Below are 15,961 nucleotides of genomic sequence, written 5' to 3'. Positions count from 1 at the left end.
TAACCATGCTTTATACTGTAGACATGAAACTGAATGTACAAACATGATGACACACTTTTTTTTTTTTTTTAAATACCTCAGCTTAAGTCCATAAATCAAGCATTTTGTCCAGGCTCTTTAAACAAAAATATAACTCACCTGCATTCTGAATTCATTCTTGCAGATTTTATTTTCCTAGCCCTGGAACCTATCTGAACACAATACCCTGCCAAGCCGAGCTTTCATTCACATTTGTGAAAAAACAAACCCACTTGCTTTCTTAATTCAAGTACCAGAAGTAACATTCGGACTTCTGTTCACCGATCTCTCCAGTTTCTCTCTAGTAAAGACTGTTTACCTACAGCCCGCTTTGAGACTCTGTAAGCTTCTTCACAAAAAAATAATTTGCAATGGAAATGAGGGAAGGACAGTCTTCATTTTCAGCTTTGCTAGGAAAGCTTCTCCGTTTGTACCTGCTTTACCTTCTCTTTGGGAGTTTCTTTCTGGAGTCCTCCCGTAGACTCAGTGGTCTTTTCTAAACGTCTGGTCTTCAGGAAGTGCCGGATTCTTTGGGAGCTTTTCTCCTCTTTTCCTTGGTTGTTCCATGAGCCGCGCTCTCTTTCTTAAATAAATGTAATAATGGGTGCCATGGGAAAGGCAGGAGGTTGAGGTCAGGGAAATAGAGGACCCTGGGAAATGATTTGAGGAAGAGAGTGTTAGCTCTGAAAAGTGACATGGAAGGTAATGTGTTAATCCAATGAAAAGGCATCATCTTATATGTATATATTTGTCCTCTTATTGTTTTTATTTGTTAATCTATATTTTCTATCATATGGGAAGGAATGATACAGATCAAAAGAAACACAAACCATTTCACTATTGTTATTTGTGGTTCACATTAATTGTTTTTGACAGGTTAAAATAGTTTTGGATTGAATGTATCCATCCACTTCAGAATATATGCATTCAGATTACTTGAAAATATATAGATTTAACTACTTTTTGAAAAATGAAGCATTATGAAAAACTATGATTTGCATAGCCATACCCATTATTCTATGGATCATGTCTAGAAATTTTTTCTTATTGTTTTCTTTTTGTTTTCATTTATTTTGTTTCTTTAGTTGTTTGTTTTATTACTTTTCATTTATGTAAAATGAAAAAAAAAACTAAAACTATAAACAATGAAGACAAAAAGGAAAGGGAAAATAGAACAGACCAAAAAAATAAATAAATAAAAGATCTCGTCTCACAAAAAATGAAACCTCCCGGGCTTCCCCTTTCATCTACCTTCACCTCATGCCACCCTCTGGAATCATCATACCTTCTTTTTCTTTTTCTTCTTAGAGAATGAGTTGGCCCTGCTTGCTTCTGATCCTCTAGAGATAATGCTTAGAAATGGTGCCAGCAGACTGAGGCCAGCATCATTACTAATTTCTTTCCTACAAAATGGCAGCAATCTCGGATTGCTGGCACCATTTCCAAAACTTACAATATATTTGTTGGGGCTGGAGCGACCAGGGATAGCTCCTGCCAGCTGAAGAAAAAAGAAAAATATGGTAACAAGGTTTAGTTGGGTTGATTTTATTAATGGCGGAACAATTTGAAAATGAGCATACAAAATGTTATTTTTTTCTTTTGTTTTGCTTTAAAAATGAAAAGAAATGAAACAGGAAATTTCATTAACATTTCCTGTTTCATTTCAAACATTCACATCATTTTTATTTTATATATATTTTATGTACTGAGCTGTGTTATGTAAAAAGATTAGTATACTCGTTAGTGTGGCTTTCATTAAAACACTCAATAAACAGAATGGATTCCCTTTGATAGCCATTTTTTGTTAAAGAAAACAATTGGTTCTGGTCTTGAATTCTAGAAAAGTGTTTTTTAAATATTTAACTGTAAAAAGAGCAATTAAAATGATAAAGTATATGACTTTATATGCTGTAATATTTAATGTATTTTAATTATTAGTCTTAAAAAGTAATAATATGTAGTAGTGGTTTCTCCCATGAATTATCTGCCTTCAATCATGTACTTATTAGCCCCTCCTTCCAGCGTTATGAGTTGTAATATTCTATTTATATAACTAATTTTATTATTAAGAGAAAGTCAGTAGATAAGAATAGATGAACACTCTTTTTCCACTAGTAATCATCTTTAAAAATTTATCAGAGCAAGTTTTCTTTCTTCCATATAATCTATAGGAATCCATGACTATTATCATTATGTCTTCACTGCACATCAATCTGCATAGCTATACAGGCAACTAAACTCATATTCAGTGTCACCTCCTACCTAGACTATAGCAATCTGCTACTCACGGGTCTACCACTGAATGATCTCTTTCCTTTACAGTCAGTTCAAAACTCAGTGGCATAACTTATCTACCACCAACACCATTATGATCAGGTAACCCCTCTTCTCCAGTCACTACACTGGCTTCTCATCTACTTCTGCATAAAATTCATGCTTCTTACACTTGCCTATGATTGTATTCACTCTACTGCTCTTCATTACCTCTCCTCTCTTATTTCCCTATACACGTCTCTTCTTTAAGTTTGCTTATCAGGTAAATTGCTCTTATCTGTACTATTTCCCATCATTGCCAAATCTTATTTCTGTCTTCCTTCTTATTGTACCAAGTGACTGGGATAGCCTTCTTAATGCATGCACTAGTCTCCCTCTCTTATAGTTTAAAATCAGCCAGAAAAAAATACCTTTTTAAGACTGCTTTTAAGATCTGAACCTCAATTCATTCTGCTTCCTCAAACAGACTTATCAGTCTCAGTCTATAAGTTTGTATTTCTTTATATTGGTCAGAATGGGAGCTGGAATTCCATATGTGATGGTTCCAATTACCATCAGCTTACACAGCAGAATTCTCTTTGCAGAATTTCTGGACCCCCAAATGTCATATCTTGATACTCAATTAAAAGTTGTCTATCAGCAATTTAATTATTTTATTTTGATTTAGTTCACACCTTTTCATTGGTAGCTCAAGTTACATTCAGACACACTAAGAGGTTGATATTCATCTCCACTTAGTAAGGACTTATCCTGCTAAATTGTGGCGGATGAGTATCTGGCTGTTTTAGCTGCCACCACTAATCTGAATAAGTACTGAGCCAGATAAGTATTTATCCTGCTAAATGTTGGGCAGGAAATGGGCATTTATGGAGGACTTACTTATCTAGTTAATTTAGGACCTCATTTTCTAAAGTATCGCAGGCCTGCAATACTTTAGGGAATGAGAGGCGGGGGGCCGAAATGGGGGGGCGGGCCTGCGCTAGCCAGCAGCGATCGCACCGTTGCGGTGCGATCGCTGCCGGTTTTGCACCCAATAGCGCCACCATAGAAGATGTAGCTATTGGGCGCGAACTCAGACATGAAAAGGGCCTTACCTTTTCGTCGTCCGCGGCGTCTTCGCGGAGTCAGCCCCGGTGACGCCCCGACATCTCCTCTTCCGGGGCTGACTCTGCCCCCATTTTGGTATCGCACGCGATAAGGACTTTTTGCATGCGAAACATCCCTTATCGCGTGCGATACCTCTGGAAAATGAGGCCCTTAGCTGGATAAGTTCAGATATTCAGACTCATTTGATTAAGTTAACCATATAAGTTAGGCCTGCTTAATAGCAGAGCTAAAGTTAGCCACATAAGACTTATCAAGCTAACTAGATATTTTTGTTTGAGGATATTTAGCAGCATAGTTGTGCTGCTGAATATCCTTTGTCAATTAACTGGATAAATCATATTTGTTAGGGATATGCAGGGGAAAATGTGTTTTCTTTGTTCAGTTCATTTTCAGGTGTTTATTTTCCCATGAATTTTGGTTAGTACAATGTTTGATTAATTTAATTTGTGTGAAAAAAATGAATCAAAGATTTAAAAATAGGAAATCCCCATGCATAGCTAAAACAAAAATGGGGCCACCCAGGTCTCCAACCTATCCCTCAGACCTATACAGAAAAGTTCCTAGGCCAGTATCCCCCTGGTCGTCGCTAACCTAGTCCAGAGATAATTTACTGGTGAGGCCTAGGCCCAGGCCAAAGGCTCGGCCTTGAGTAGGCCAGGGCTGTGGTAGGTCACCATGACCTTGGCCTCTGCCTATCCAAGGCTGAGTAATTAGTGTAGGCTGGAGCACAGGCCCAGGCCAAATGCCATGGCCTGACCTGAAGTCTGACTCCTGATGCCAGGGCATAGACATGGATCAAGGCCTGACACCGGATCCTGGTCTGGAGGTTGGGTCCTGAAGCCTTGGTCATGGCATAGGCCCAGGCTGAAGCCTCTGCCTTGAATATACCTAGACCGATATAGTTCTCTGTGACCTCAGCCTCAGCCTACTCAAGGCTGTCACCTCACCCTTAACCTAGACTGGAGCACAGGCCCAGGCAGGGCACTGTGGTCTGGCCTGGAGGCTGGGTTGCAATGCTGGGACCTCAACCTGGACCCAGGCCTTAAACCATGGCCCAGCCCAGAGGCTGGGCCCCAACACCTTAGCCTCAGCCTAGACTAGAGCCTGAACCCAGACCTGATGCCATGGCATAACCCCAGAAGATCCCAGCAGATGTCTTCCTCTTCTCTTCTTCAATTGAGGTAACTTTGCCGCTTTCACCCCAGTGGATGGCGCCATTTTGATGAATAGTAATGTACAGCAATATAGTACATCAAAATGGAGCTGCCTACTAGGATGACTGCAGCAGAGTTTATTAACTCCAGCACAACCCCAGTGAATGGCCTCATTTGAAGAAGAAAAGAAAAATATGTTGGAAGCTCTGAGGCCTGGACCTGAACCTAGGCCAAGGCCTTGGCTTCGGGACTCATTCTCCAGGACAGGCCACAGTATCATGCCTTTGTCATGGCAATGGGCTAGACCCAGGTCCAGGCAAAGGGACCCAGCCTGGCTGCTTCCATGGATACCTGGCAGATCAGAAAGGTTTGTTTGGGGGGGGATATTGACTGATATCCTGTGTTTGCCCCGGCCTAGGCCAAGATGCTAGCATCATGCTTGGTCCTAGGCCATGGCCCCTTCTTTGGGGCTCAGTCTATTCCCTAGGCAATTCCTCAGCTTTAGGCCAAGATCTAGGCTTAGGCCTAGGCTGAGTCCCTGTATCACACTTGGAGCTAGGCCTCAAACCCTGCTCTGGGTCTTGGCCTACATCCTGGGCAAGGCCTAGCCTCATGCCTAATCCTAAGCCCAATGCATTCATTTAAAAGAATGCAATGAATAAGGTTTGTTTTATTTGAGGGCCCCCAATACATTTCAGGCCCCTTGAATGAAATGAATTGGCATTACGTGATATATTTTGCACATTCGTTTTAAACAAATGCATGCCCTTAATTTCTGTCTAACTTCCCTAAATTTTCATCTTTAAATATCTACCTCTACTCATTTTGCCTGTTCCCAAATTCTTACATTCTAATTTTGTCCCTGAGTAATGGAGGGTGAAGTGACTTGCCCAAAGTCATAAGGAACATCAGAGATTTTTTGAATCTTGATTTCTATGATTCTTTGCCTATTGTTGTAACAATTAGGCTACTCCTTAACAGCCCATACATCTTAAATCTTCCTCATTCATCACCTTGCTTCCTTCCCTTGCAGTTTTAAATCAAAGCCTTTTATTTATTTTTTTTTAAGTTGTATATCCTGGCTGTCTTTATTGACACTTTTATAAGCTACAAGTAGTAGGAACTGTCCATTATATGTATCTATACAGCACTGCATACATCTAGTATTCACTAGACAAATGAAGATAATACTAATAATAATATTAATAAAAAATGAAAGGAAGTTCATTTCTTAACTTCCACAACATTTATTACAAATAACAATTGGAAAACATCAAAACTACCATAAGATAAAATGAAAATAATCATAACTGTAACAGAGATTCTGAATTCTTATTTGAATATTTCTGCCAAATTAGTGTAAAAACGTAAAAATAGACATATTCGCCAATTTTTACTTTATAAATATTATGATTTATGGGACTATCATATAAACTCCTTAATTGTTATCTTTCAGAGCCTTGCGTTATGCTTCATCGATAAATAAGAGGGGCACACTTTTAATCATAGGTCAAATTTTTGAATATTTTAAAGCATTTTTTTCAAACATTTTTGCAAGAAATTGTAAACATTAAAAAGTGCACTACTTCCCTGTTTTTTTTTAAGTTACTTCAGGCCCAACTCGGTACCATGTTTCGTAAACTGCTGCTTCAGGGGCTGGAATCAGCGCGTATTCAGTCAAAAATGTGTTTCTTTTCTTTTCAGTCCCATTTCATTTCTATTGATCAGATGGACAGCTTGTTTCTTCACAAAGCTTCTCGGCTCACCAGGCACTCAGACGCTCACCAGGCACCAAGACACTTTGTGAAGAAACAAGCTGTCCATCTGATCAATAGAATTGAAACAAGACTGAAAAGAAAAGGAAAACAATTTTGTTAGAATATGCGCTGATTCTAGCCCCTGAAGCAGCAGTTTGCGAAACATGTTACCGTGTTGGGCCTGAAGTAACTTTAAAAAAACGGAGAAGTAGTGCACTTTTTAACGTTTACAATTTCTTGCAAAAATATTTGAAAAAAATGATTAAAAATATTAAAAAATTTGACCTATGATTAAAAGTGTGCCCCTCTTATTTATCGATGGAGCATAACACAAGGCTCTGAAAGATAACAATTAAGGGGTTTATATGATGGTCCCATAAATCATAATATTTATAAAGTAAAAATTGGTGATTACGTCTATTTTTGTGTTGGTTACCATATCGTACTGCACTTTAAGGCTTTTTCTGTATTATTAAAATATTGTAAAAAGCCTTGCTTTCTTTAGGTTCTTGGAGACAGATTCATGTTACATAGTGCTGCATGCTTGTCTGAGCAGCTAACACAAAATGAAAGATCTTTACACAGAAGAAAAAAATCTCCAAGCACACATTTCTGCTTGCTTAATCACAGCAAGGATTACAAACTTATACTTTAAGAAAAAACACATAGTAAATACTAGAGCAGTTTTCTTCCACCACTAAAGACTGGCAGCAAAACAAATACACAAAGCCCCAGCATGCAAAACACTGAAAATCAGATCAGTAATATAACATCAAATATTGTGAAGACATAACACTAAGAAATATATTCCTTGTTTTTTCTTTTCCTTTCCTTCTTGTTGGTACCATGCAGTAACTTTACCCGACCTCCGGGCAAGGATCCGGTGTCAGACCTTGATCCATGTTGAGGCCCTGGCATCGGGAGCCAGCCTTCGGGTCAGGCCATGACATTTGGCCATTGTTAATTGTTTTAGCAAAGGGAAGAGGCTGTATGAAAGACTGCCCTTTAAGGAAGGTTAACACAGGTTAAACTCCTTGTAATCTATAGGTGATGCAGCTGGTTCTTGTGGTGATCCAGGTATTCCAGCCCATGGCTCAAGGGAGGACAGTGACTTTAAAGCTAAAAGCACCGTGCATTTTGCTTGTGAGACTGGCTATATCTTGCATGGGTCAGAAGAACGGACATGTTTGGCCAATGGCACTTGGACAGGAAAGCAACCAGAATGTAAAGGTAACACATACAAGCCCCATATTTTCATGGTATATAAAATCTGCCGGAGATATACACATGAAGGCCATTATGTTTTTTTGGAAATTACTCAGTTGTCTATTGATGTGCCTATGGGCAATCAACATTTCTTGAAAATTAATATATCAGTTACAGATGATAGATAAATATTTTATTTGTATATCTAGTAAAATATACATTACCTATGCAATTAGTAAGGCACATGAATTAATGCTACCTACAGCAAGGTTTTTACAATTTCTCTGTTTGTTTATTTTTGCTAATTTAAAATCTGCAAATCTTCCTCTCAGCAGAATACAGCAGAAAACTTGAGGGTGTCTGAAAACATTATATTGTCAGCACTCTTGGTTAATATATATATATAATATTATGCAATATCTACTTATTTGCTAACTAAATAAAATTATTTCGGCCAGCATATAGATATCTTCATTACAAAAGAACATCATCTAGCCATGAAATTATCATGGGATGCAGCCCAGTAAATTACTTGATTTCTTGTATGAATATTGTTGCAAAATGTGATCAATAGTGTATGTCATGCTCTTTAACCCATTCATTTTAAATGATATTTCTTCATATATATGAACCATATGACCTAAAAGCAAAGATAGCAGATATCATGCAGATATCATGATTTGTATATTTTTTTTTCTAAGTGAATGAAAATTATTCTAAATTATTCCAATTTTATGCAGTGAGCCATACACAAATTTGTGTTGTTTCAATCATTTTTTTTCACAAATTAGAAGCAATTCCCATCAGGCCCCTACTGACAGAAAGCTTTTGAAAGGCAGCATAAAATTGAGGATTCTTACTTCTTCTAGTCTCTACTTTATCATCATGTACCACTCTGCCTGAAAGAGGTATTCATCTCATTTTAAAATGAGACAGGTTATATCACAAGCCTACTTCTACTAACCATTCTACTGAACAGTTGCAGCCTTGCTGTTAAATTGGGGGGGAAAAGATTTAAAATCTGTTATAAATTGTATTGGAACTTGATTAGTCAAGCTAAGCTTTCAACTTTTATTTCTTGCTCCTATACCACTATAAAACTGAATCGTTATCATTATGTTTTCAATTTCATCCATGTTACCTTAGTCAATGCTTTATTTCTTTGACCTATAAAAACTTTAGCTCATTTTATATGTAAATAGATGCACACACACACACACACATACACACACACACACACACACACACACACATGCTATCCAGATTTTATATATAAAATATGGGTAGTGAGTGTGTGTATGTGTGTGTGTCTCTCTCTCACTTTCTATATATATATATATATATATATATATATATATATATAGGTCAATCAGAGGTAATGGGGTAGTAGGAGACTGGGGAGTGGGAGGGGCATAGATGGGATGACACTAGCAGCTGCGATTGTAGTGTCATCTCGTCTAGGTCCCTCTGACTCCCCAATCTCCTACCACACCATTATCTCTGATTGACCCATAGCGATACATGCATATATTCTTTAATATAAAGAAATAACAACAAACACAGATATTGGATAAAAAGGCCTCCACTTTATTAACCATATATATATATATACCCCTAGACAAACTGGTACCCGAGCCGGTATTGCAGTTGCCAAAGACCAGGCTATACAACCAGCTCTGATGCCTGCCATAATAACCAAGCAAGGCAGCATCGAAGCTGGGCCCCTTATCTTGTCCCCAAGCAAGGAGACCCCTGACCTGTGGCATAAGGAATGCCCCGCTTTGAGCCACCCAAGGCACCAGTTAACTGTTGACCTGGACCATGATGCTCACCTGCACCTCATCTGATATTCCCCTACCTGCCCAGATAACTGCCATAGGCATGAGGTAGGGTACGCCCTTACCTCATGCCCCTCACCAATATCTAGCTGCGGCTGACATCAATCCCCAACAATCATCCCTCCAGAGCCTTCTGCAGTGTGTTGTTGCATATATCATAACAAATGTCTGAATGATGGACTCTGTCTGACCTAAACAAACCTTGGACATTGGATATCCACCCATTCGGGTCTTATCTGGTAACTACACAGCTTGCAGGTTCGACAGTTAACCTTCTTCTCTCCCCTCCTCCACATTCTTGAATGCGGGAACCAAGCAGATAAGTCAGCCAAGTCATTATTGATCCTCATAATTAGCTGCTTACTTGATCATTCACTAAAGTTGTTGTCCCCCAAATGTATTATGATAGCATCTGGAGCTGTCATAGAAACCATCAAGCACCAAAGAAAAGGAAAGAAATGGGTCCAATTAGCCCATGAGGTGCCAATCCCAGGTGTGGTCCTTAAGGATGATCGCATGCTCTTCTGGCAGCCCAATGTACAATAGAGTGTCTAATAATCCAAGCAGTCAATTGGGCCCGGCATGGATCTGCAAAATACAATTAAGAGTTATGAGTAGATGTGCTCTCCTGGTCCATCCTGACATACGTATTGACTGCTGCTGATCTCCATCTTCCTATCTGCTGTATGGTGTCAATCTGAAGACCTGCTTGTGAAGCGCTTGTTGCCGCTCCAATCCTAAAAGAGTGTGTGGTAAATTTCCTGATGTCCAGCCCCATTCGTTTTACTACCATTCTAAGCACCATGAAGAACTGATATCTGGTCAATTGGACCTGGTCGACGTGCACCAGTAAGTGTACTCCTCCAAAAAGGTTATTCACCACATTAATTGGCTCCAAAGTGAAATATATTTGCCTTTATTAAACCCTGAGGGGGAACTGCAAACTGGCTTCTCTAGTTTAGGGCCCATTTTTCTGACCACTAGGCTACTACTCCATGCTGTGGGAGCTCCTGCGTCACATGCTTTCAAAAAGAAGGTCAGACTTGCTAGATGTCTAACCACTGAGCCTCTGGATGCCCCCCCCATTTCCATGGCCAAAGAGACTTACCATCAGGTCATCTGGCACTGGGACTGGCATCTGAACTGGTAAGGTGATTGCCAAAGACCAGACTAGACCACCACCTCCGCTGCCTGCCGTAATAACCAAGCAAGGCAGCATTGAGACCTGGGCCCCCTGCTTTGCACCCAAACATGTGGAACCCCCACCTAGCTCTTGCAATAAGCTGACCATGTACTAACAGCTAAAGATCCTTTTATGAAGTAGTTGGCGACCAATCCCTCATAGGTGGTCTATGACTTCAGTTTCTGTCTCCTACGCTGTGGGTACCTGTTTACAAAATAATTCCCACTTAACTCGGGATAAGGCATCTGCAACCCCCATTATTAACCCCTGGTATGTGTTCTGCTCTAATAGTGGTTCTGCTATGCACTAACACTTAGCATATTGACGGTTGAGCACAAGGACAACCGCTTGATTGTCATACCAGAATATGATTTGCTTATTCTGAAGCTTAGTATTCCAAAGCACTAGAGCTGCTGGTATGGGAAATAACTCAAGGAATGTAACGTTCCAAGTTAATCCTACCTCTACCGATGTGTCTGGCCAAGGTACGGGGCCATGCATCCAGGCAATACAGCTGTCCCTGCTGAAAAGAAGAAGCTCCTGCCACAGAGATATCCTGTTGAAGTCAGCCATGAAAGATTCCTAAATAGCAATGTCGTTGCACATGGGTAACAATATCCTAATCAGTGATGAAGCCTCCATGCAGCCACAGTCACTGCAGTCAATCTTCTGAGGAAGATCATTCCTGTAGGTATCACTGTACATGCAAAATTCAGGCTGCGCATGATGGGTTGCAAATCTCAGAAAGTCAGCTTCTTCATACTTGCAGTTTTGTTCAACCAATCCTGCAGCTTCACCATTTTTTCCTACAGTAATCTGAATGTCATCTCCTCTGAGTCAAGCTCTATGACTGAGAAACAGGGACAGGTGGTAGGGCCTTCAATCATCTTCTGTATCATAGGGACTCTGAAATTGGTTGCCATAGCCTGAAAATTGTGGAGGAGGCATAAACAGCAGTTGGACTTGCTCATGCCAGAGAATAAGAAGTCATCCAGGTAATGTATGATGTTATCGACCCCAGAACATTGGACAAATGCCCAACTCAGAAAAAGTGCTGAACACTTCAAAATAGGCACAAGATACCGAGCAGCCCATAGGCAATTGATCCCATTTCATTCTACTTATTCCCATCCAGTGCATATTCACCCTAAGGCTCTCACTACCTACTCTTTATAACTCATTTCTTAAATTAAACATGATGCAATGGCCACAAATTCCTGTTAGTTTCCCTGGGCCTGCTGATTGGGTTCAACTGTCTGCTCTCAAGAAGTACCCCACCACCAGCAACAGTTGCACCAACCTGGCCAGCCTCTGAAGAGGTTTAGCTTGTTGGGTACCAACCTGACTTCTCCTATATCTCCACTTTATTACAACTAAGAATCTTCTATGTTTATCTCATGTCCTCTTGAGGTCAGTTGCTGTTTTAGCCTCTACCTCTTTCTCCAGGAGAGTGTTTCATGAATGCAACACCCTTTCCTTGAAACAATATTTTCTGATAATATTCCTGAATCTACCATCTTGGAGTCTCAAATCCTATCCTCCAGTTCCAGAACTTCTCTTTCATTCAAAAGGTTCATTCATTGTGCAGCACTACCATCCTCTAGGTATTTGAATGACTCCACTACTCTGGCCCTGTAAGCCACAGACTAACTCTGAAACCAATGGAATGAGGAAACCGCCTGAAAAGTGGCCTGTGTGAAACCGAAGGACCCCCTGCCGAACCACATATGGCAGAACAATGTATACCTCGCTCCAATCACAGCTGAGACACCACAGGTCTTGATGAATAGCCATCCACTGATATGATTAATATATATATATTATATATATATATATCACATATATATATATATATATATATATATATATATATATATATATATATATATATATATATATATATATATATATATATATATATATATATATATATCACAGCTGAGACACCACAGGTCTTGATGAATAGCCATCCACTGATATGATGAATATCATATCATTATTAAAAATATTAATAAATATATTTAATATATTTATTAATATTTTTATATATAAATATATAATATATATATATTTATTAATATTAAATAAATAAATTAATAAATAATTAAAAAAAATATGGACAAAAAACAACCACATCTTTTGATACTACTAGATCTCTCTGCAGCCTTTGACACTGTCAACCATTCATCTCTATTAAAATGTCTGGCAGATATAGGCATTAAAGGAACAGTCTTCAGCTGGTTCAAATCCTTCCTAGCAAATAGACAATTCAAAGTAAAGATTAACAACAAAGAATCACAACCGATCCCTTCCAACCGGGGGGTCCCTCAGGGTTCCTCCCTTTCCCCTACCCTCTTCAACATTTACCTCTTACCTCTATGTCATCTACTTACTAAACTAAACCTAACTCACTATCTCTACGCGGATGACATCCAGATACTCATCCCAATCTCAGAATCCTTACAAAAAACCTTGGCTAACTGGAACAATTGTTTGCAACAGATCAATCATCTTCTCTCCAGCCTTTGCCTCATTCTTAACAACAACAAAACTGAGATCCTAATCATCAATCAAGACATCAACATCAAACTTCTAAACCCAGCTGACCTACTCAACTCATCCACTCCCATATTAAATCACTCACCACATGTTCGAGATCTAGGTATCATGCTAGACAATCAGCTCAATTTTAAAAAATTCATAAGCACAACCACCAAAGACTGTTTTTATAAGTTACAAGTCTTAAAAAAATTGAAGCCTCTTCTTTATTTCAACGATTTTCGGATGGTCCTACAAGCCATTATTCTATCAAAAGTCGACTATTGCAATTCGCTTCTCTTTGGCCTTCCATATTCATCCATCAAACCCCTCCAAATGCTACAGAACTCTGCAGCCAGAATCCTTACCAATACGAATAAAAGAGATCACATCACCCCCATTCTCAAGCTCCTCCACTGGCTGCCTATAAAGCAAAGGATCCTATATAAAGTACTCACCGTAATTCATAAATCCATTCACAATATCTCTCCTCTTCAATTATGTAACCAACTACGCCCTCACTCCTCCTCTAGACCCATCAGAGGAGCATATAAAGGCACACTCTATGTACCTTCAACAAAATCCTCGCATCATAAACGTGCCGTATCTACAGCAGGCCCCATTCAATGGAATGCGCTCCCACCAGACATTCGGCTTGAGTTCTGCCACTCTTCATTCAAAAAAAAACTTAAAACCTGGCTCTTTAGCCAAGCTTTTCCAGGACCATGATCATCATTTTTTCCCCTCCAACCAGCAAGAGCATATCTTCTTCACAAACCCCCATTTTCCATACCACTACCTACTTCGGTATCTAATCTCTTGCTGCAGGACACTTGAGACTTTCTCACTTATACGTTATAATTTTTATGCTCAATAAGACCTGTCAACTTAATTGTTTAAGTCTTTTTTTTTTCTCCTTTATCTTTTGGTCATCAATGTTACAACGTTATTGTTAAATTTTGAACTTATGTACACTGTTCCAAGTTTCATAACCTTGTTCTATGTAATGCCTTTTGGCAATTTTCATGTTCTGTTTCAATGTAAACCGATGTGATCTTTATTTCATATAGGAACACCGGTATATAAAAATCTAAAAATAAATAAATAAATAAACCATGGATGCTGGAGGAGCATTAACCAGCATCCACCCATGTGGTACACCCTTGGGTCAAGCATCAGTCAGCCCCAGGTCCCCACCTAGAACCCCAACATCCATGGGCCCTCCATTCACCTCAGCTCCTCCTAGCCTGGAGGGATGAGGCTGGCCACCCCCTCCCAGACCACACAACCATCCCAGCAATCTGAGAAGTCACCCTGAGCAGTGAGGGTGTATTTCCTCTACCCCCCTGAGGATGCCTCTCAGCCCCATCATGAATCCTGCCATCGAAGATGATCCTCTATGTGCACTCTTCCCCTGTACTGACCTCCCCTCTCTTCCTGGCCAAACAGCAAGCCCAGGGGGTCTCCGGTGAAAAGGAATGAAATTTCTCTGTGGAGGATGAGGACAACAGGCCAGCACTGTTCGAACCCTGGTGCTCTAGTCTTCCCCAGCCCTTGCCCGCCTCTGCCAAACCAGATTTCAGAAAGGGCAACCAGCAATGAGACTATCCAATCCCGTTGCAGCATCATCATCTGTGCAATATCCGGCCCCCAGTTTTGCTCGGCAAACCGAACTTGGTTCACCTGGTGCTGAACATCTCCAGCAGGCTGGCCAGCTGAGATCATGACAAAAAGCTCCTCAACAGATAAAACCTCAACTCTGGGTGCTTCAGCGTCGGCTGCATACCCCCCCCCCCCCATCTTATCCAAACTCAGCACCATCAATCGCTTTCTCCTCACATCAGCAGCCAAGCTCAAGTTTGGTTCCTACATGTTCTTTAATGGTGGTGCCACACCCAGTAACATCCCGCTACTAACAGCTACACTGGCAGACCGTCCCATTTCTAAGCCGGCACCATCCTCAGCAACCCCGGCAACAGACCCTAAGTGCTATCTGCACAAACTTCACTGGGGCTCAGTATCAAGGGTGCCCAGTGGATCTGCCCAAGACCCATCCCCTTTGCTGGTGACAGCAGCAGCTGCAAGCTCCTGGGCGAGTTCATTTGCCAGCTATGCAAGAAGGGGCACACCACCCCCCTCTCACCGATGCTCAAGATCAAGGAGGGCCTGGTGGCTCTGATCAAGCCCTGGCCCCCCTCTGCCAGCAGCATCAACAGCAGCAAGCTCCTGAGCCAGTTCACATGCCAGCTATGCAAGGAGGGGCATACTGCCCCCCTCTCCCCGGCGCAGCACTAGTGATCTCGGGCAGTACACGTGGAGCACCATGCGACAAGGTCCTCCACTGCTGGCCTCAGCTGAACAAAGCTGGCCAGGGGGAGTTTTATCTGCAAACCAACAAAGGTCTGCAAGATACTCCAATCCCTCAACCCGCAGCTAGCCTCACAACCCCATCCGAACATTCACATGCTGCAGCAATCCAACGCTCCTGGCAACCCAAAATAAAAACATATATATACACACACGAACAGCATAGCAAAGCAAAATGAACCTGCCAACAGCATATAGGGAGCACAGGCCACTGCAAAAAAAACCCACCATACAAACCAGACCACCAGCCCCACCAGTCCACAAGAAATAGAAACCCATTTTTGAAGAGGCCAAAATCCTAACACCTCCCTGAAAGAGCAAAGGTCCTCTCCCCTTCAAAATGGAGAAGCATGGCCTCCCCCACAGCCACCAAACTCCATGGCAACAGGAGCCATTTTATAAGTAGCCCCTGAATGCAAATTTGCTCCTGCATAGGCTCTGCTATGACAACTCCTGTCAGGTTTGGGGGGTGGCCTCTGTCCAATGCTACCCGAGTTCCTGCAAGTAGTTTCAGCCATG

At 40.8% G+C, this 15,961-nt stretch overlaps 1 protein-coding gene across 1 annotated transcript in view; it reads left to right on the top strand.

The window, feature by feature from the left end:
- The window catches only part of CSMD3 (CUB and Sushi multiple domains 3), a 3,551,396-nt gene that overhangs the window by 3,215,284 nt on the left and 320,151 nt on the right, over nucleotides 1-15,961 (top strand). The window contains 1 exon segment of the mRNA XM_029591914.1: nucleotides 7,358-7,540. Within this exon segment, the coding sequence (XP_029447774.1) occupies nucleotides 7,358-7,540 (183 nt within the window).

The sequence above is a fragment of the Rhinatrema bivittatum genome, chromosome 2 (genome assembly GCF_901001135.1).
Source record: "Rhinatrema bivittatum chromosome 2, aRhiBiv1.1, whole genome shotgun sequence".
Classification (NCBI taxonomy): Eukaryota; Metazoa; Chordata; class Amphibia; order Gymnophiona; family Rhinatrematidae; genus Rhinatrema; species Rhinatrema bivittatum.
This window is presented reverse-complemented; position numbering and strand designations above follow the sequence as displayed.